Here is a 21,337-nt window from a genome sequence, read left to right as displayed (position 1 = left end):
CTACATCTCATAAGTAAAATAATATTTAGAGTTAACAGCCTATGGCGAGGGTGGTAAACCCTCAGTCCAAGGCCGACAGAGACATAGTCCTATTCACCTGCAGAGCGTGACCTATTATACAGTGTGAAATTAGTTGCCAACATTTGAAAATTATGTTTCACAGAAAAAGTGAGATTTCCAAGTCCCTTTGAAAGTAAGTAAACAATTTGACAACAGTGAATCTAGATCCCTATGTGGGATGATGTGCCAGAGCTAAGTACCGATTGTACCTTTAAAGGTGTGTGAGCTCCCTCAACACAAGGTCATGGATCATGGGCCGCCTGCCATCACACCGGCACAACTGTGTCTCTATCAAAGTCAAGATAGTGATAGAGAGAGGTTCTATTTCACTCAACTCACTTCTCTCATTTATGTTGCCTACTGACCTCCTGTGGGCATCTGAGTTTTGGCCATCTAATTTACAGCAATATAAAAAAAGTAAGCATGTTCAGGGAAGTTTAGCTACTATAAATATGATTAGTTGTCACAACAAATGCTAGAGAAGAATAATCAACAGATATGATAACAAAGGAAAAAAAAAAACAAAGGAGATGGAAAAATTACCTTCTTATTGAGAGTCTTCCAGCGTGCATTGACATCATCCAGGTCATGCTCTAAACCCTGTGTGCTGGTGCCTTTAGCAGCACTCTGAATAAGGCCTTGACCTAACCAGTTTACATCTTGCTGTTTAACCTGCAAAGGTTCAATCTCTTCTTTTTGGAATGCCTGCAATTAGAAGAGAAATAATTTATATAAATTATCTATCTTACCTTAATACAAATGTTGTATAATTATCAGCTATCCATTATTACAGGTAAAAATAATTTTTGTTATCTATTCGTATGTCACAGCCACCTTATGAATAACAGTAAGAAACTAAACTAAATGTAAATTCATAATATTATCAAAACCACTCAGGAATTTGAAAGAATGATATTCTAAGTACCTTTAATCAGATTACTTATAAAACCAAAAAAAAGAGTTTATCTGTCCTCTCCTGATTGCTTCATTAGCATAACACTATTTTCTATCATTCCAATTTAACTCTAGTAAAAAAAAAAAAAAAGGTATGGAAAATGCAAAGGAGCAAAATGATAAGATGGGCCCAAGAGCTTTACTGGGCAAGGAGCCTTATCAGCTCCTCTATGGACACCTGCTGCTAGCTGGCAACTGTTGAAGTCTGAGACCCAAATTGGAAATGAAGATCAATAACAAGATGTTGAGGTGAGCCAAGAGGCCAATCTATAGTTTGCCAGTTGGGCCAAAATACAGAGAGAGGAAATGAGAAAAGATGTAGGCAGACACTGTAATAGTATGGATCCCTACCCATCCAGCCCCCTAAAAGCCTTGCAAGAGCACAGACCTCATCCCATGGATTTGCTCACACATGTCACCCAGCACAGCAACTCTGGTTACTCTGGTCGCTGCTTGAACTGCCAGCCATTTTGCTAGAGCTCTCCTTTCTCTTCTCAGCTCCATCCAACTTACGGTCCTCAAATGCCTGTCACTGGCAAAAAATCTCATGTGCTGGAGTAAAATCCAAGTTCCATGAAAGCAGAAATTTCTGTTTTCCTTATAGTGGTTCTATGTCCTGGACCTACCATGGTACCTAGCAATAATTATTTGTCGAATGAGTTTCAGTAGAGAAAAACTATATTTACATTTTGGTGTGGATGACATTAACCCCACAAAGGGATAGTACTGATGATACATCAACTCTCATAGAGATACAAATGTTTTATATAGAGAGTCTAAAGGATGTCATAAAGAAAATAAATTAACCAAGGAAGGAAAGTTTCAGCTAGATATTAAGACAAGACAAGGTTTTGGAGTTTGAGTTATTATACTATAGGGCACAATATATCAATAGTACAAGTAAATGGACAGTTAACAGAACATATGAAAACATTAAAAAGGCAAATAACAAAACAGTACTTAAAAAATTATAGCCATAGTATGGAAAGTAATTTTTAAAGATGTAGAGGCTACAGCAGAAACTCTCCAGACTCTGGCCTAAGGCATGGCATGCAAGATAACCCTGTGTTATTGCATAAATGAGTAAATTAGGAATAGCAAACAAATAAATGATCATTTCCCTTAAAAGTCTCCTCTCAGCTAAAAGTCCAAGTTTCTTCTTCTATATAAAATCCTTACAGACAATTTGCACACTGGCTAATTGTTTCTATAGAACAGTACTAAATATAAACAGTCAATTACACATGACGCAAGAAATAAGAACTCAAATCATTGAGAAAAAAAAAAAAGTAAGCTTTTTTAATTTTAAAAAAGGCATTAAAAGTTACCTAATAAGTCAATACAAAGTTGCAGCAAGGCGGTGAAAATAGAATTTGGCACTACCATTCTACTTCTTTTCTATACCACTTCTAGGAACTAATAGCTATGGATATGTTTCACTACTTACGGAAAAAAAGTTGGGAACGGTACAAAACTGCTACATTCTTAGTTCCAGGAACTTGCCAGGGAAAAATTCTACTCTCTCTCTCTCAGATATGTTCAGGACAAAAAAAACCTGATACAATGTTCTAGTAAATTGCTTTAACCTCTGATCTTGGTTTTAAAGAAACTAATTTTAGGGTTGCACATCAGAGTAGCTCTGGGTGAGTTTGTGGTAATTATCTAAAGTGCTACAAAAAATATACTGTGGGTTAAAAAAAGAGAACTACTGAAGAATCTGTATATTCCTAAGAGCTTAATTGCTTTATACAAAAGAAACTGCTAAATCCTTTATACAAAGAAAGTACTTTTAAGCTTTTAACCTAGTATGCCATTTAACACATGCACCAGAAAAGGGTAACACTGACTGGAGTGATTATTTCATAGGCTGGGAAGAGGACCTGTTCTGATACTGTCCAAATTCCTTATCTCTCAGTGGTAACAAATACTTAGGAAGAGAGACTTTTCCCCTAATCTAACCCATAAGCACACCAACACAAAGCTTAAAATAAAATAAAATTACCTATGAGGCAAAGTTTACCAGAAGAACTTAGTAAAAATACCAAAATAGCTGAACTTCAATCTGAGTGGGAAGAAAATAATCACAGGCTTGACAAACAACCTCTACTTATGACAAGGCTGTACCCTTTACTTTCTTACCTCATTCACCACTCACAAAAAGTTAGGAGCTATAATGACTACAAAATACAGCACAACTTCTCTACTTCCACATTCAGAGCTTGTGAGAGCAGATTTTCAGCACGTTTTAAATGTCCTTAATTTGAGCAGACTACTTTGCAGACCACGGCAATATAAATACTGTGTGCTTGTACCTTCATGACCAGGCCTGTTCAACCTTAATGAATCCACAAAAACTACCCTTAAGTGGTAGTGTCTTAAACCACAATTTGTGTAAAAGCCTAATGTTAACATAAATTCACAGAGGGGGCAGTCTAAACGCAGGGAAACAGCCACTGCCTGCCCAGTTAACAGGACTCTTAAACAGCTGGGAATAATCATCCTTCTAAAAGGCACCTGGGTGGCTCAGTGGTTAGATGTCTGCCTTTGGCTCAGGTTGTGATCCTGGGGTCCTGGGATCGAGTCCTGCCACTCAAGTGAACTGGAGAAGCAGGAGAAGCCTGCTTCTCCTTCTGCCTATGTCTCTGCCTCTCTCTCTGTGTCTCTCATGAATAAATAAGTAAATTTTTTTTAAAGGTGCCTAAATTAACTTGTTGTAATGATCAACTTATCAATACCTGGCATCTTGCAAGGTACCGGCAAATCCCCAAAACAGAAGACAGAATTTGACCATTATCAGAGACACTAGTGACCACTTTAAAACAGAAACACGAACTACTAGCATTACAGTTTCACGTTCCCGTTAATTACCTGAACTAACTGAAAGCCATTACAGACTGGGCCCAACATTCCAGCCTGGGCCCTTGCTTTTCTGGGAGCTGCTTGCTTTCTTACTGGTATGAATTTCGGGGAACACTTCATATGGACCACGTCCATCTCCTGGGCAGAAAGGGGTGCCTCCACTTCCTCTTTAGATGCTAGGTTGGATTCTTCTGGATCATAGGGTGTCAACCGTGTCACATTTTTTACTAAACTTGTGCTACCGCAATCTGCATCATTTCCCTCCAGATCTGTGAGAGAGAGGTGTAAAACCTCAGAAGAAACTTCCATCAGTTCCCCACTTGGTGCTGTGACTTGCGATCCTCCTGGTCCATATGTTTTTCCTCCTCCAGTGTTAGAAATACACTGGCTTTCTCCATCTCCCAGTGTATTTAATGGATCACACTTAATGGTGCTCTCTTTCAAATCATTCTGCAGGCAATTTTCACTACGGCTTTCCCCTTGACCATTTACACATTTTATTTCCTCTAGAGGAGGAACATCATGTAAAATCATTTTGAAATTTTCATCAGGGTGGGCACTCCTACATGAAAGCAAAGGGATTTTCTGTTCACTAATGGAATAAACGGAAAAAAACGGTCTGTATTGCTCTGCTATATGAATATCTTCAGCAGAAGACAAGCTTCTAATTCTTGACTGGTCTCCAATTAAAATGCCCTGTTTTTCTTCCCTCTCTGCTGGAGGGCTACATAAACCAGAGTCATCCTCCTCCGACGTTAGAGAATTAGTACCCCATCTGCACTTGCTGGCCTTGGTAACAGCATCTGACATATCAGTAGGTTCAACAAAAGAGCTTTCACTTTTGTTTGCATAATCCATAAAATTGGCTGGGACAAACATTCGCCATGACCGTCTATGTTCTTTCTTTTCCGCATGGGATTTGGCTTTGGGTAATCCTGTGGTTCGAATGATATCACTGTTTAGCTTGAGTGCATCAAAGATCATCTTTTCATCTAGTTTGTTAGCTTCACGACCTCTCAGCTCAAATACACTGGAAGAAGCAAGGGCACCGTTAGAGCATAAAGAGCTAACATCCAGTGTTCTGTGACTGTAGGGTAAAGTCCGATCTGTAAAATGCCTGGAAGACAGGCTGCCCTTTGAACCAGAGTCTATCTGTTCGTTTAGTCTAACAGTATCATAGATTGACCGCTGTGGGACATAACAGTCTTCGATATTTAGGTCCTCTTCTTCTTCACCTTTCCCCACACATGGGGGATTCTGACGTAAACAGTCGGGTCTGCTGAGTGGCTTCCCCATTTTGTAAATAGTTAAAACAAATATTGCAGCTCTTGACACAGAAAATAAGAAATAAGATAAAACATACTTTCGAAAAAGTATACTTCTGATCAGAGCTATGAAGTGTCCTCAGCATAAAGACATATGCTCAAATAACACAGGTCGTGATAGATGAGGTGTTTAAGGTATCATCATCAGTGTGTCACTCTAAATGCAACTAGCCTTTTACCTGGTTTTTAAAATGAGTCTAAAAAATAAAGTGCATCAAGAACACAGAACAGAATCTCCTTCCTCCTGCCCTCCCCCCCGCCACTCCCCCAAGGTCCCTATCACACACTCCAAAACACAGAAAAGGAAAAAACAAAAACAACCAAACCAAAACAAACACACACTTAACAGTGGCTCAAACAGTCAAAACATTCCGTTGTCAGTCCATTTCCCTTTTTAGTCTAATTTTGCATCTGAGATTCCCAGGTTAAAATTTCCAAATGAGCAAGCATTTTTAACAGGCTGAATGTTAGTATCGGCAGAACTCTGTTTAACTGTAATCCACTTAAAGATGGCTTGCACAACTCCATCTCCTTTATAAATAAACCATGCTTCAGAAACTTAAAAGACAAACACAGTGACCGCGTATTGTTCAGATCAAGGCACAAAATAAATCTTCAGAGCAAAATAAGTTGTCTAATGCTGTTAAGAAAGTTAGTATCTTCTTTTACTTTTTTTGGGTGCAGCTATAAATAATCTTGATTCGAAAGGCAGTTTTTCTTCCCATATTAAGCTTCTTTGAGGCTACCCAAAGGGGGGGGGGACACTTTTGGACAGCCAAGCCAGGATAATCCAGCAACCGTTTAAAGTAAACAGAAATCACGGTGTACTATAAACTCCCCTTTAAAAAAAAAAAAAAAAAAGCCATTTCCAGAGTCTTATCCGATCTTCCTTAAGGCTTATTCCACCTGAGGAAACTGCAGCAGAGAAGAGCTCCGGGTTTCCTCTAAGGCACAAGCAGCGCAATTCACATTCAGCTGAAAACCGAGACTAGGCTAGCCTGAGACTGACCCACTGCGGCCGCGGTTTGGCTTTCATTTCAGCTATAGCTGGAGAGAGGCAGAGGTGGCCGGTGGGGGAGGCGGGGGCCCCGCGCGGTCCCCAGCTCCTCGGGGCAGTGCGGTCCCCGCAGGCATCCTCCCGCGCCCGCGCCCGCGCCCGCGCCCCCAGCGCCGCCCCCTCTCCCCGGGCGACCGCGGCTCCGCTCCCGCGCCGCCGCCCGAGCAGCGCTACCGCTCGCTGCTACGCCCGCCCGCGGCTTCACTTCGCAGACATCCTTTCTTGGACTCCTGGCCCCCTCGCGGGAGCAGGCGAGCTGCTTCAGGGGGAGGTACCGAGAGGCCGACAGGCTGCCGTGCAACAGCTTGGTGGTGACATCAGCGCGCATCAGACCCAGGCCTGGGACTGGGGAAGAGAGGGGCGGCTCGGGTTCAGAGGTCCCCCGAAATCCCACCAACTACGTAGCGCAAAATGGGGAGGGATCCGAAGGGCTGCGGAGGCGGAACTTGACACCAAGGGATCGCCGAAGCAATCCTTTTGTCGACGCCCCGTCCCTGTGCTCATTTGAATATCAAATGGAGGGGTGGGGGGGGTGGGGGACTACACAGGACACAGGTCCCTATCCTTCAGCTGAAACCACACCCTCACAGGCTGCAGTTGCAGACTCCGCTTCAGTACCATTTGCCATGCAAAGTGCGGATCACTTTGAGCCCAGTGTTGAGTCATTCCTTTTTAAAAGCCCAAGTTCAAGTCTAACTGTTCTCCAGAGTAAATTATTCCTGTGGGCCCAGCCCTGAGCACTGCTGACATGAGTATCAGTAGTTACTAACACACAAGTCCCCCGGAGCTTAATGCAAGGCCCAGGCAAAAATAAGTGCAGCCAGGGACTCTGGATATTTAATAAACAAAATTACATCCGCAGACTGTTATCTCCTGGGCGCTCTTTCAAAACACTGTTTGAAAATACATTCAGCAAAGACAAACCTTAACCATTGTGAGAAAAATTAAGTTTTATTTAAATAAATAAAATCCATCCATTCTTTATTTTATAAAATAAGCAACACTACCATTGTAGCAGATAGAGTTATAAGTAAAGGCAGATTATTTTTCTCAATCTCACAAAATAATAATCATTTGAACATAAATAAAACTGTGCTGACCTGAGTTGAAGGCAGTTCTAGTAAAAAAAAAAATAATAACAACCTTACATACTTTCTCTGATAATTTTACAGAAAAGATGTGGCACGGAACTTTTGTACTTTTAATGAGAAAACATTATTCCAAAATTATTTTTATAGATAAGAACTGAATCTTAAAAAAAAGAGTTCTCCAACCAGAACTCTATAGGTAATAACATACCCATTCAACAATTATTTGATGCAATTCAGTATATTAAGTAGGGAAAAGAAAAATACATATATATAGCTATCTATAAAGAAAAATATGTGTAAAAATACCTATCATAGGCAGGAAGTAAAATATTTCAACAAGCACTTGATCCTATGGTACTGAGCAGAGTGTCTGCTCTAAGGTGCTAATGATAAGAAAAAAGCACACACAGTTACTATGTTTGAACAGTAGACTGGGCACTAGGCTGAGGATCGTGAGGGACCAAGGGTTTTACTCACAACTGCCCCTATCCTGATATGTAAGACTGGAAAGCTACTTATTCATGGCAATATTAATATTCAAGTTTCCATGAAATGTGGATGAGTACCTTTGATCCTCATAGAACTCTTCATAAGAATGGCCCGAATTCACCTTAGACTGTAACTTTGAATCATCATCACAATATTGTTTTGGCTTTATGTAAAGCTAAGAAAAACAATGTGTAATCTTCACATTTGAGTTGGATAGTCTATTTTTAAACTTACATTTTTAAACTACATATATAATTCATTCATAAATTCAAGCATTCATCAAAAACTGCTCACTATCTAGCAAACACCATAGTAAGCACTGGCAAAACACTGGCGCACAGAGATTCAGCACCACTGTCCTTATATAACTTACAGTACAGTGGAGAATATGGATGAGGAAAGAGCACAATATATAGCTTGAAAGTAAGGAGTGCTATGGAAAAGTGCCCTTTGGTGGTTATGTTTGAATATAACCCATTTATTCAATAATGGAATACCTATTTTTTTTAACTAATTTCAACTACTTCTACAAATTATAATCCTAATAATTTGATTCAAGTTAAATGTGAACTATTAATATTATACTGGTATTTATGACAACTATATACATACACATATTTGTGTATGCATGTATGCATATCTATCTATCTATCTATCTATCTATCTATCTATCTATCTATCTATTTAACTATCTATATTTTTGTTACTTAAAATCACTTTCGGTGTCTCAGTCAGTTAAGCACCCCAACTCTTTGATTTAAGCTCAGGCCACGGTCTCAGGGTTGTGAGATCAAGCCCAGCGTGAAGCCTGCTTAAGATTCTCTCTGTCCCTCTGCCACTCCCCACCCCCCAATCACACTCCAAAGGTGTATCTACATTTAGAGCAGAATTAGACTGGTTTATCTTTCCCTCCCAAATTTGACTTATACAGCTACTTTAAATATTATAGTCTCTAACATTAATAAAATTAAGATACCTTAAACTGCTAAATATTATCATATATAGACCTCTCACATTTTCATAATACACAATAAAATGAGCAAAGTTTTTCTGAAAAATAGTCAACACTATTATTTCATATCTACAGAAATCGTAATGTTAAATGTTCCCAAAATGTAACTTTAGGTTCCCTACTAAATGTTCTTTAGCTAAAGTATTTTCTAAAGGCAGATGATTTTGGAAAAGTACACAAATTCTAACTGTATAATAAACAAAAATAGTACCATTTTTCATTTTATATTTCTAAAGTGAAATTAAATATTTGAAAAGTAAAGTTCCTGAAAAATCTTACCACTAAGTGCAACAATCCATTTCATAGAAAAGCTAAAGACTGATTTTATCAACTGAAACATGGAGTTTTTAGGGCTGAAAGATTGGTAATATTAAGAAATTCAATGTGCAATAAGTAGCAAATGTGTGAGTAAATATAATCTTATCCATGAAAACTGACAAAAGTATTTTCCTGGCCCAACAGCTAGCTACTGAAATCTGGATCAGAAGCCAGACAAGAGATACATGGTTTGTTGGGCTTTTTTTTTTTTTTTTTTTTTTTTTTTGGCTGTGATACAAAAATAAGCCTTAGGAACAACAATTTCTGTTCTTTCTAAAACAGATATACCATTAGATAATGAAAAATTTAAGAATCTCATGTTTTTAAGTTTGCAAACTAATAAACATCTTCACATAAATAACTAGAGAATTTTCAACGATATTTATCAGATGAATATGCAATAGCTATTTATTTTAATAAAAAGTTTATATTTAAAAGAAAGTAGAATATGAGGCCCCACCACAAAAGCAAACAACTTCAGAAACACTTAACAGACTTACTGTCTCATCCTCTTGGGAATTTATCTTGATGTGAATGTTAATAGTTTTAATAGGCCCTTGCTATTTTTCCTGTAAGTTACTACAATACTATTTTTTCCTCTATTTTCAATACAATTTTCAGATGGCAGTGGATAAAAAAATACTCTATGTAACAGAAAATGATTCTATATATAATATTGTTAATTTAAATATATGCCCACGTGCATATGCCATTTCTAAAAGTTAACTTTTTTTCCCAAAGAAGCCATCCGGCAAGCAAAAACCAATGCACCTGTTAATGATCCCACTCAACTCCCTTCAGAAAACCAAAAACCGAACAAAACCTGAAAACATTTTTCATTCTAAAACACTACTAAAAGAAATAAAGTATTCTTTAGATTAAGGCAATTAAAGTCAAGTGAGCAACATAGTATGTGAGCAGACATTTTCTCAGGGTATGCTGGTTCCTGGACGGCTCCAAAAGCTTTTCAGCTAACTTTACAATCACAGCAATTACCTCTCTGAGACAATACTTAATGAAGACTACAGACCTAGGCAACTATTTAAAAAACATTTAGAGGTCAGATTTTCTTAACAAGAAGCCAATGTATAATTTTGTAACCACAAAACAAATTCTCTCACACACACAGACACACCCACACCTTTAAACAACTTTCCACATTAATAAATTATGTAGATCACCTTTTGCCTAAGGGAGGACTATGATAATGACAGTAGATGCTATAGTTCGGCACTTCTGGGAGATCTCTTTAAAACGGTGATATAGTTTTATCCCAAACAAAGCAACCAAAAAACAAACAAACAAACAAACAAACAAACAAACCTCCTTGTATAAAATCATGAAATCTCTGGTTAAAACTGCCCTCAGAACAACTTACTTTAATTCCCAAACTTAAATAAAGCAACAGAAGAGAGGACCATGCAGCATAAAGACTGAAAGTATTAGTCAGCAAAAGCAGAAAGGGAACCCACATTGCCAAGTTCCCTTTAGATGGCCCTTTCAGAATAGTATATCCTTGTGTTTGATGTGGGAAAGATGGCACCTATGTATTCTGCTAGTTTTTATGAGTGATCAGCTCCAGCTCTTTGTACCATAGTGTGGTGGTCTCTGCTTGGGGGGACCTTCTGTATGATACTGACCATCATGTATGATAGTCTACATGATACTGACCATCATGTATGATAGTCTTTCTTCTTAAAATCTTATTTTTTTTTTAATTTTTTATTTATTTATGATAGTCACAGATAGAGAGAGAGAGAGGCAGAGAGACACAGGCAGAGGGAGAAGCAGGCTCCATGCACCGGGAGCCCGATGTGGGACTCGATCCCGGGTCTCCAGGATCGCGCCCTGGGCCAAAGGCAGGCACCAAACCGCTGCGCCACCCAGGGATCCCTCTTCTTAAAATCTTAAATGTCACATTGATGTACCTGATTAAATGATGTGACCTTCCCATAAGGCCCATGCATCGAGTCATGGTTTCTATAGTGAAAATATATTCATTAAAAAAAAAAAAGAGGAAGATACCATACAACTGCCTTACTAATATAGTCACAATAACAGAGATCTAGTCAAGTAAGATTTCTTCCCCTAAGAAAAATCTCTTGGACAACAGCTTTACTTAATCTCTTCTTGTTCCCAACAAAAATGTGTAACAATTCACCATGGACCTCCATATAACAATATGGGCACACTTAAAATCCACTATGTTAAAGCATTCATTGAACAAATTAATTTTATCCATAAAAAATATGATGACATCATAGACATCATTGTTTTAGGATCCTTTCACAAATATCTTAGGAAGGTATTTGGACAGTGATTGATTTCAGCCATACTATTTACAAATAGGGCTCCCATTGCCTAGTTTGTGTAGCCTCATGATACCTGGCATTTTAGCTCACTTATTATTCAGATGAAGACTCCTGGGTTAAACAATGCCTTCACCTGGACCAGAGAACATGCTTTGATAAGACATGAGGTAGGTGTTCTGGTCTTTGTCTATGGTTTTGACTTGGCTTAAAAATTCTCTGCTTCATATAATGCTGTTTCAATTTTGAAAATAAAAAGAAATCAGTTTAGAGAGACTTTGTACTGGCGATATGTTCATTTGTGGGGACAAACTGAATTACAATTTGAGGCAGCAACAGAATAGCCAGAAATAAACAGGAAGCAGGTTCTGAGGTAAGACTTTTTATGATGGCCTAGATAGAGGTGCGAAGGATATATATTCAGCTAGGATGTGACTGTATATGTTCGTTAAAACATCAAATGTCTTTGATCTTCACTGAAATTAAATCAATTCAATATGGTGACAATGATTACTTCGTGATGATCAGAAGATCTGACTGGCTGTTGATGACATCACAGGAACTGCTGGGACATGTTCCCTGTATATAGTTGGCTACATGTGTCTTTGATAAATAAAAATGTGGAAATATTAATATTACTTAATAATGTAGTTTAGATTTGAAGATAATCTTAAGATAGTAATCTTTAACAGGAGGTAGGGTTAGAGGGAACACCAAAGGCAATTTTTTTCTTTTCTGCCTAGGAATTTATGACAATGTGCATAGAATTTAATATAATATAGACAAGTATAAGTAGAAAAATGATACTTTAAGTTATCAACAGTAATAGAAAACACCTCACGCTCCATACATTTTAGCCTAGTGACTGATATCTAGAAGTCAGAAAACATATGGTAAACAGAACTCACACAATCAAAATACTTTAAAAACTTTAAGCTAACACAGAAGGTAATACTCAATCTATTTTCAAAAACTTGGAATAGCTTTCATGGACAGTGAATTAGGACATTTGGTTCAGAATAGCATTTGTTTTTAATCATTATGTTTGGGTTGGTATTTTAAATATGAATTAATTTTGAACTTTCAAGGATATTAACTGCTATTTCCTAAGTTAATTTTTAGAAAAAAATGGAAGCAGAAAAATGTCTTACCTAATTTAAATAATCCATTATACTCCCTGAGCATATAAGGTACCCCCTACTGAGTGGGTAATAGCTACTAAGTTTCAGTCCTACTCTAAATTTTGTTTCATGAAAAATTAAGATTTCATCTGTCATATTAGGTTAAACTAAAGCTACCAGATAAGAGTCATGTCAAACTGGATTACATTTTGAAGTCTATAATAAAAATAGATCCAGTACTCCAGTGCTCCTTCTTTTTTATTTTTAGGAACTATAAAAATAACTATTTTTAGCAGACTATTAGTTTTTCACTCAATATAGATTATTCTACTTTAAATTCTTTAAAATCCTCCTAAAATTCTGTGTTCAAAATAATGTTCAACAAAAACCAAACTGAGATCTGACTTGCACACAAATTGATTTACCACTTGAATCAAGAAAGATCGAATGACTTAGACAATGAAATGGTTAGTTCTATGTCAGCAGTAGAGGTGGTGGTAGTGAGCACCATCACTATCAGCATTACAGCATCTACACACCAGTTTCTAGGGAAATTCCACACACATTTATGTCATTTTTCTCAGAGCAGCCAGTTTTATAGAACACTTTCATTAAGTGGGTATTGCTAATGTTTTGGATTGAAATGAACAATTTAGCTACTTAGGCCACCCAAATTTGGCTACGGCAAAGAGGTTTTAAAATTTCTCAGACAAAATATTAGTGCATCACGATGAATCAAGTTGACATGAAACACTGTATTATTTCTGCCAAAACATGCAAGCCGTGACACTTACTACCTGTGTGACTTTGGGCAAGTCACCAGAGGAAGAACCTCTGGCTCTCAGCTTCTTTATACTAAGATAAGGGTAATAATAGCAACCCTGTCTCTGGACTGTTAACAGGATTACAGACAGAGTTTAGAGAAACGCTTGACACATAGTAAGCCCTCGATAAATATTAGTTGTCATAATTGCTTTTTTTTTGGACATACACACAAATAAATAGAATTATAGTGACTGTGTATGCTACCATCTTTATTTATCATAACATTCTTGTTATTTTTTTCCCTCTGTCCTGAAATATATTAAATGCAGATGATTTGTCCACTTGGAAATTTTTATTTTAGTCACTGGGTCTCAAGACACTGAAGTTGTGTCAAGATGTTCTTTATTACTAAATTTCATTAAAATCAATCAACTCCTTGCAAAGTAATCAGAAAAGAGACAACACAGCATGCTAAGTGGTTTATTTTAGAAAAAATGACCACTTTATTTCTCTTCACAATCAAATAAAACAATCACTGTAACCATTAATGGTAATGATGCTTTAGTGCTTTTTGGGTTGCAAAACACTTTCAATGCAATGGTGAAAGAGCTCCTCCTACCTTGCTTTTTCTTACTTTCAAAAGAACTCTCCATATAGAGAGACACATTTTTCTTTCTTTCTTTCTTTCTTTTTTTTTTTTTTTTTTTTGAGAACTATATTTTTCATGCCTGGAACACAAAGAGGGAAGCACCTACAAGCAGCAGCACTAATGCACTAATATTATTACTTTTATTCATTTTTCTTACAAGTGGTTCAAGTAGGAGAAATGAAGTCCTTCTCTTTTTCTTCTACACAAATTCACAGAAAATCCAGAGAAATGATCATGTTTCACAAAAGCACTGAACATGCTTCAATTTCACCAGGAAGAAGGCCACCTGATTACTGTCATTTAGGCATTCAAATTTTGCCAGGGTTCTACAGAAAACTCCAGAGACTCACTCATCAAGCTCTCCCAAATCTCTCCCAAGCTCTCCCAAATCTCCCAAATCTCTGGAGACTCACTCATCAAGCTCTCCCAAATCTCAGTTCCCCTGCCATGGAACTTTGTTTTTCTAATAGTGAATTCTCTCATGTGAAATCTCAATTTTGCAAACTGGCAACAGGAAAGCTTGATAGGCTATTTAAGGAAGTAAAGTCTACAATATGGTAGCTTTCATGAAAACTAATGAAGGGAAACTTCCCTAAACTGGGGGTGGGAAGTTCAAGAGGGGGAGCTCTCAAATCCTCACAGGTGGAGGCTATCTATTTTACTGCTGTGCAGACAAGAGGAAGACAGGCCTACCTTTTCCTCCATAACCCCTCCAGCAGTCCAGTTGATGAGAGGCTGTCACAACTCAGCCAGTGAGAAGCCACCATCCTTTCAAATTCCAGTTTACTCTGATGGACATTTTGTTTCTAATAGCCTTCTCAACTTCTAGCTTTCCTCCACAAAAGAATGTTTTTCTCCTTTATTTTCCAGACTTGCCTATGGCTTTGCCCTAGCTTGCTTGTCCCATGCTGCAATTCTCTGCTAGTCTCAAATAAACCTATCCTTTGCTGGTAAAATAACTGGCAGTTTTACTTTTTTTTTTTTAATTTTTATTTATTTATGATAGTCACAGAGAGAGAGAGAGAGAGAGAGAGAGAGAGAGGCAGAGACATAGGCAGAGGGAGAAGCAGGCTCCATGCACCGGGAGCCCGACGTGGGATTCGATCCCGGGTCTCCAGGATCGCGCTCTGGGCCAAAGGCAGGTGCTAAACCGCTGCGCCACCCAGAGATCCCCAGTTTTACTTCTTAAGGTGGGTGAACAGTTCTTTCACCTTCAAAAATCACTATCTATACAGAATCACAGGTTTTTGAGCCCTGAAAGAACTGGGCCTTAAAGGTATTTTATAAACAGCAAATAATCATAATCATAATAAGAAAAAGAAGTTATTTTTCAAAATTTAGTCACCTTAATAATATTATTAAAGAGGTCAAATCCAGTGACATTGAACGTGGCCCACCATTCTTATTTAATGTTCCATTTATTAAGCAACACTCAATGCTATCAAGTGACAGGCATTTCTTGGCACTGAGGAACTTGTAGTCCAATCAAAAATAATGTATTCCTAATCCTCTGAAGCAAGAGCCCAAGATCTTTGCTTTATAAAACCAGGATTACAACACTGAACTCCTCTCTGCCTTTAAAAATACGAACTTTTGGAAGAAAAAGTTTACAAAAGAAATTAAATTAAAAATGATAAGAAAACTAGAAAAAATAAAAGAGCAGGAAAAGACTATAATTCACCACTTAAACAAAATGCTGGGAGACAAATATGAAGAGAACAAGCTTTTTGTTATAGATTGGCCTCTGCAGCAAAGTTCAAAACATGGCTCTGCTCACTCCAGATGTCAGTTGTGAATGACATCAGGAACAGACCCTACAATGTTAGTTTCAGGCTCATCTAAACTTTTCTAGCACCCTTTGAGTCTTGATATTATCTCAGGTCTTATCCCACCAGGGTCCAAATCCCCAGGAGGCTTGGAAATCCCCACATGCATGGATATTACCCCCATATATGCTCATTTCAGCTCAAACACTGTATGACAGCCCTACTAGAAGGTTCTACAAAATAGGCAATCTTCTTTCTGTACCAATTATAAATTTTTTAATAAAAAATTAAAAAATTATTCTTCTAATAGAAATAAAATATGCAATAAAATTTTTCTTAAAAAAAAAAACAGTAAAAATAAAGAATTCCCTACCTTGAACACATTAAGCTGTTGGTTAATTGTCTCTGTTTCCATACCAACAGGGCCTTGAGACTCTTCATGTTCTTCAGCCTTCTGAAGCAGAGTAGAAAACTCCTTCAGTTTGCTGTAGAATTCTTCAAGACGTTCAATTGTCCCTTCCACCTGCTCTTCTCGGGCTTGTGCTCGGTCCAGTAACTTGTTGCACTGTTTGCTTAAAGCTTCTAAGTCCCTTTTGATTCCAACGAGATCAGGTGAGGTCTCTTCCATGGCCAGCATCATCTTGCAGGTTTTATTAGCATTGTCATTGCTTGCTATTAGGGCTTCCAGTTTCTTCAGAAAGGCTTTAATAGCCTCCTTCTGCTTTTGCAATGTTTCTACATCTCTCCCCACTGGGGCCATGCTATCTAGTTCATCATCAAACTCTGCAAACTGAGAAAACATTTCTCGGATGGTATTCTGGAAATGCCCAATGCCCTGAAGTTTGGTTTCCAAGAAGGAACACCTTTCATCAACCTGCTGACTCAGTGCACTATGTTCCTGAACTAAGGTTTCTGATTGTAATAAAACATCAGAGGTTCCCTTTGAGTCTGAGGCTTCTACCACAAGGTCCTGGGCAAGTTCTTTGACCAAATCTACCTGATGCTTCAAAGTCTGAAGTCCCTTCTGCTGGGTCTGCAACACACTCAGGTACTTGTTACTATAGGCCTGGGGTCCTAAGGAGTCATGGACAGCCAGCTGTTCCTTTGCACACTGAAGCTGCCTTTTAGCTTCTTTAGAAACTTCTTGAAATTCTTTAAACTTCTGGGCCATGTTCTCCAGAGAGAATTTCTTACTGTGAAGTTGTTCAGTGACCATGTCTATCTTCTGGATCAGTGATTTATTCTCATCTGTAATCACCTCTTTATCTACCTCACAGACACTGAGCAAGCTATTGGCTGCATTATTAAGCAGTTCTACCATTCCCAAGTGTTGGTTCATTTCCTTCTGCAGAGACTTTAACCTGGCAATAGAATTCTCTGTTTCAGTGGGATCCAAGCAAAATTTTATTTCCTCCAGGTTATTTTGACATTTGTCTATCCATGGCCGGAGGGTCTCTACATGTTCTTTATACTTGAGGGCTTTTTCCAGTGAATCTTTTACTTTGTCTTCTCGTTCTTTCACCTGCTTATTAAATCCATCCCAATTGGTTTTAATTGTGTTAAGTTGTGACTGTAAGGCTGCCTTCTCAGACCCTTGTGTTTTTAATAAGAGATTTTCACCTTCCGCAATGGTTTTTTCATAGATACTAGACTGAGCAGACAACATTTTACTGAAGTCCTTCTGGTCTTTAAGCAATGACTCCAAGACATCAAGTTTGGCTGATATTGGCGGAGAACTATTTTGCTCTTCTTTCTTTGTATCCAGCCAAACCTGAAAATCTCGGGACATTTGCTGAAATTGGTGAGAGCTCGCACAGGCTGATTGGAGGTGCTGAACATGATTCTCTAAAAATGAAATCACAGACATGTTTATTTTACATCAAAATGTAGTCCAGTCTATGAAAAGCCAAGAGAAGAACCACCAAATAAATGTACGGAATGGTCTAAAAGGAAGATGCCTCTTCTACTTGTGTGGTTTTTCCATATCACAAAGGCACCATGTGGCACACGGGAACTGCATGGGTTAGGGTTCTGGTTCAGCCTCTCAAGAGCTATTAGACCCCGGACAAATGATGAAACCTCTAAGTCTCAACTCCAAGTTGGCAAAATTAATAGAAGCTGTTCTGGCAATTAAATGATAGAATATGTAAGGTTCTTAGCTCAATGCCTGGCACATAAAAGTGGTCATAACAAGTAATCATCATCATCATAATAAAGAGCTAATATTATCAATATCCCGTCAAAATAAAGGGGTAGGACCAAAATGGTTAGTGCTATGATCAATAAATAAACCCAATCAATTAGTAAAATATAAACTATTTGCTAATTGCAAGGCACTTAAGGTTACTTTTCAAACAGAACAAATGTAGCAGCCAAATGTGTTCTTCTTTGGCAGGCCCGTCTAACAGGCTCACTACTCACTACTGCCACCTCTGACACCCACTGGGACGTCTGTGCCAGAATCAGAGCCACAGCAGGTAAGAGAAGAACACAGTGCCAAGTGCTTCTCTTTCACACATTTCTCTAGAAAAGCTTTCTGTGACAGAACGAAACAAAGTAACTACAGATGAGTAACGGGCAGCCTTTTTAATAACCGTATTCACCTGTTTTTCTGGTGCAATGAAACATGACAAGAACATAAATTTACATCTTTTAAAAACCAGCTTGAAATACCTAAAATTTCAATGGGCCTTGGTTTTGCCAACTATTTGTGCAGCACTGCCCTACTGCTGCTTCTACACATGGACACAGAACCACTCTCTGTGCTCAGGAGAGTGGCCCCTCCTTCATCTACACTTTCAAGGAGCACAGATTCTCTTCAGGATCCTAGATTCCTGGCAGAGGCCTGGAAAGAGGCACTACATGATCTCCATTTCCAGGAAATACATGCATTAAAAGAGGACAGACAAACCTGCTTTTTGTTCAATATCCTTAAATGATTTCAAGATGCCTTCTAGTTGCCTACTAAGTTCTGCTTTCAAGTAATCTTCCTTAACCAGTGCTGACAAATCCTCACAGAGGGCCTGGGCCACTTTTATCTGCTTCATTTCCTGCTCTAGTTCCTGCTTCAGTTTTTGGGCTGCTTCCAACTGCTGGTTCATAGCATCAGGGTGTGTGCTCACAGCCACACTAATGCTGACTTTATTATCCAAGTCACTCAGTTTATCAGAAAGGCTTCTCAGCAGGCTTTGATACTGTGTGCTTTTAACAATGGCTTGGTCAATCCAGTCACATCTGTCACTCAATTGTCCTGTTAGGCTGTCCCACTTTTGGGTCACAGCTGCCAATTGCTCTTTCACAATCCCATGGAAAGAAGGGTGTTCACCAGGTTTGCTTAAAATGCCCTGACCAGCTGCTGTTAGCTGTTCATACTGAGTTTTCCGAGTATCAAATTCTTGCAGCAGAATCTAAGGCAAAGAGGTAACGAGGGTAAATAAACACACAAGTTATTGGATAATTAATTCTTTAAAACAGAGCTCTAAGTTTCTAAACAGACAGAAATGGTATTTATCTATCTAGTTTTTATTTTTGTTTTTAAGTTCCTGTTTTCCTAGTTTTTATTTCAAAGGCAGGGCAACAATCTTAAATTAATCCTAAGAGCGATGGTGCTTCGAAGAGAGAAGATTTTGTCTAAAATCACATCCCTTAAAGGGGAAAAAAGAGGAAAGTAAATATGGAAGTCTGGGCAGAATGAACAACTGATGTACACAACGGGAAGCACTACTGCTGGACAAGTTCATACCACACAAACATCAAATTTTTATTTTTCCACTTGTAGTTTTCTCTTTGTAGACTATTTTAAATGTTCTATATTTTATACAATAGGAAATGTGCAGCAATAACAGTGTTAGAATACATTAACTGATGGTGCATTATTTTTACAATTTTTAGATATAAGGTTTATTGACATTTATAGTCGCTAATAAATCATGTTGCTCAGAATGTGCAGGCTCAACATTTATCTCATCATACAATGAATAATCCAGAGAAAGTCCCCCTTTTTTTTAGTATATGTTACCTATCTCAGAGGAGACTACCAAGGCTAGGGACAATTATTTCTTCCTAAATATTTATTTATATCTTTTGTTTTCGTTCTCTTCAGATTAAGAACATACATGAGCTAGGACATGTTGACTCTCAATGACCAAGACTGGTTTGTATTTTCAAAATATAGAATTAGCCGAACTGCTCTAATACTATACTTAGATGTAAGGAAATCCAACTGGAACTACAACAGAGCTTTTGATACTACATCTAACTTACATTTCAGGGACTTTTTTTCTCCTTGAGATTCATCTGCTTTATAATTAGACTAGTCTAACCCACTGTGTTTCAAGGTTTCCTCTCTGTTTCTCTTATTCTTTCTCCTCTTTTTATTCTGTCTCTTCACCCCTCAGGGGTGTATTGCATGAGTTTTACAAGTTTCATTATCTTCTACCACAATCAAAATGAATAAAACCTCAAAGGAGTAATTTCTAAACAATAAAAACCACATAGAAGCTTCTCATAAAAATGTTATTACTTACACAATCACATTAATATTTCAAAGAAGGCCCTTTTAACAGGGTCTGCATAAACCACAATATGACTGAAATGATCAAGGGACTTGACCCACTCATGGGCTCAGGAGACTGTTCTGGGATGCCTCCTGGTTTTGGTTCTCTGGGGGGTCTCCTACTAATCTCAAGATAGTATCTTATGGCCATCTGAAACATTACAAATACACTTCAAGGCAGTTTAAGCACATACTGTTCAAAGCTAATGTGTTTATAATGAAAACATTTATCTTGTTAAGTCACATGACACTCACCTGCACCTGCTGCCTTTGTGTATTTAGCATATTTGGGTCAATTGACAAGGGCCCAAGAACACTGACCATCAGTTCTTTTTCCACAAGCCACTGTTTTAACTGAGCTTCTACAGTCTGGAATTGGGTTAGATTATTAGAGGATTCTTCCAGTTTTTGTTGTCTATCAACTGTTAATTGATTGAGTTCTTGCCACTTAGAATCTAAAAGAAAAAGATAAAAGATGAAACTGGTGTTTGGTCTTTATACATTTAACATCACTCTATGTGTGAAGACCTCAGGGTATGACTCAAAATGATACAGAATGGCTATCATTCTATCTTTGCAACTCATCTTACGCAGTTGATTAAAGCCTAATCTAAGAGTTAATTGCATTTAATGATATAGATTTTATGGTCCTGGAGCTGTGTGTCAACTGAAGTTTATGAAGATAAACTGGAATCTGACTTTAGAAGGTAATGTAGAAAATGGAATGAATATTCCTTAAGGCAAACAGGATCCAGAGATACCTCACTTCTAGAAGTCTACAGTCTGTTTATTCAACTATAACTGATCAACTAGAACAAGGAACATTAATCCTTTCTTTTAATAGCAAATCTTCAATGATCAGTGCTGGACAAATGATTCTCACATTTGTGTATCTATGCCCATTCTCTTTTATTCAAATCACACACAATGACAACCAACTGCTTGAAAGTTACAAGTTTAGGAAATCTCACTAACCCTCTAAACATTAAACACACACACACACACAC

General features: G+C 37.9%; 1 protein-coding gene across 29 annotated transcripts in view; it reads right to left on the bottom strand.

Annotated features, from left to right (window-relative positions):
• DST (dystonin) overlaps positions 1 to 21,337 on the bottom strand; it is a 481,436-nt gene that overhangs the window by 75,178 nt on the left and 384,921 nt on the right. For all 29 annotated transcript variants that reach the window (XM_041769040.1, XM_041769112.1, XM_041769077.1 and 26 more), the window contains 4 exons: positions 20,586 to 20,785; positions 18,687 to 19,182; positions 16,149 to 17,620; positions 604 to 765 (listed from right to left, as the gene is read on the bottom strand). In XM_041769040.1, the coding sequence (XP_041624974.1) occupies positions 604 to 765; positions 16,149 to 17,620; positions 18,687 to 19,182; positions 20,586 to 20,785 (2,330 nt within the window). The remainder of the gene's footprint in view (positions 1 to 603; positions 766 to 16,148; positions 17,621 to 18,686; positions 19,183 to 20,585; positions 20,786 to 21,337) is intronic.

The sequence above is a fragment of the Vulpes lagopus genome, chromosome 1 (assembly GCF_018345385.1).
Source record: "Vulpes lagopus strain Blue_001 chromosome 1, ASM1834538v1, whole genome shotgun sequence".
NCBI classification, from domain to species: Eukaryota; Metazoa; Chordata; class Mammalia; order Carnivora; family Canidae; genus Vulpes; species Vulpes lagopus.
The sequence above is the reverse complement of the archived record's forward strand: the minus strand, read 5'-3'. Positions and strand labels throughout refer to the sequence as shown.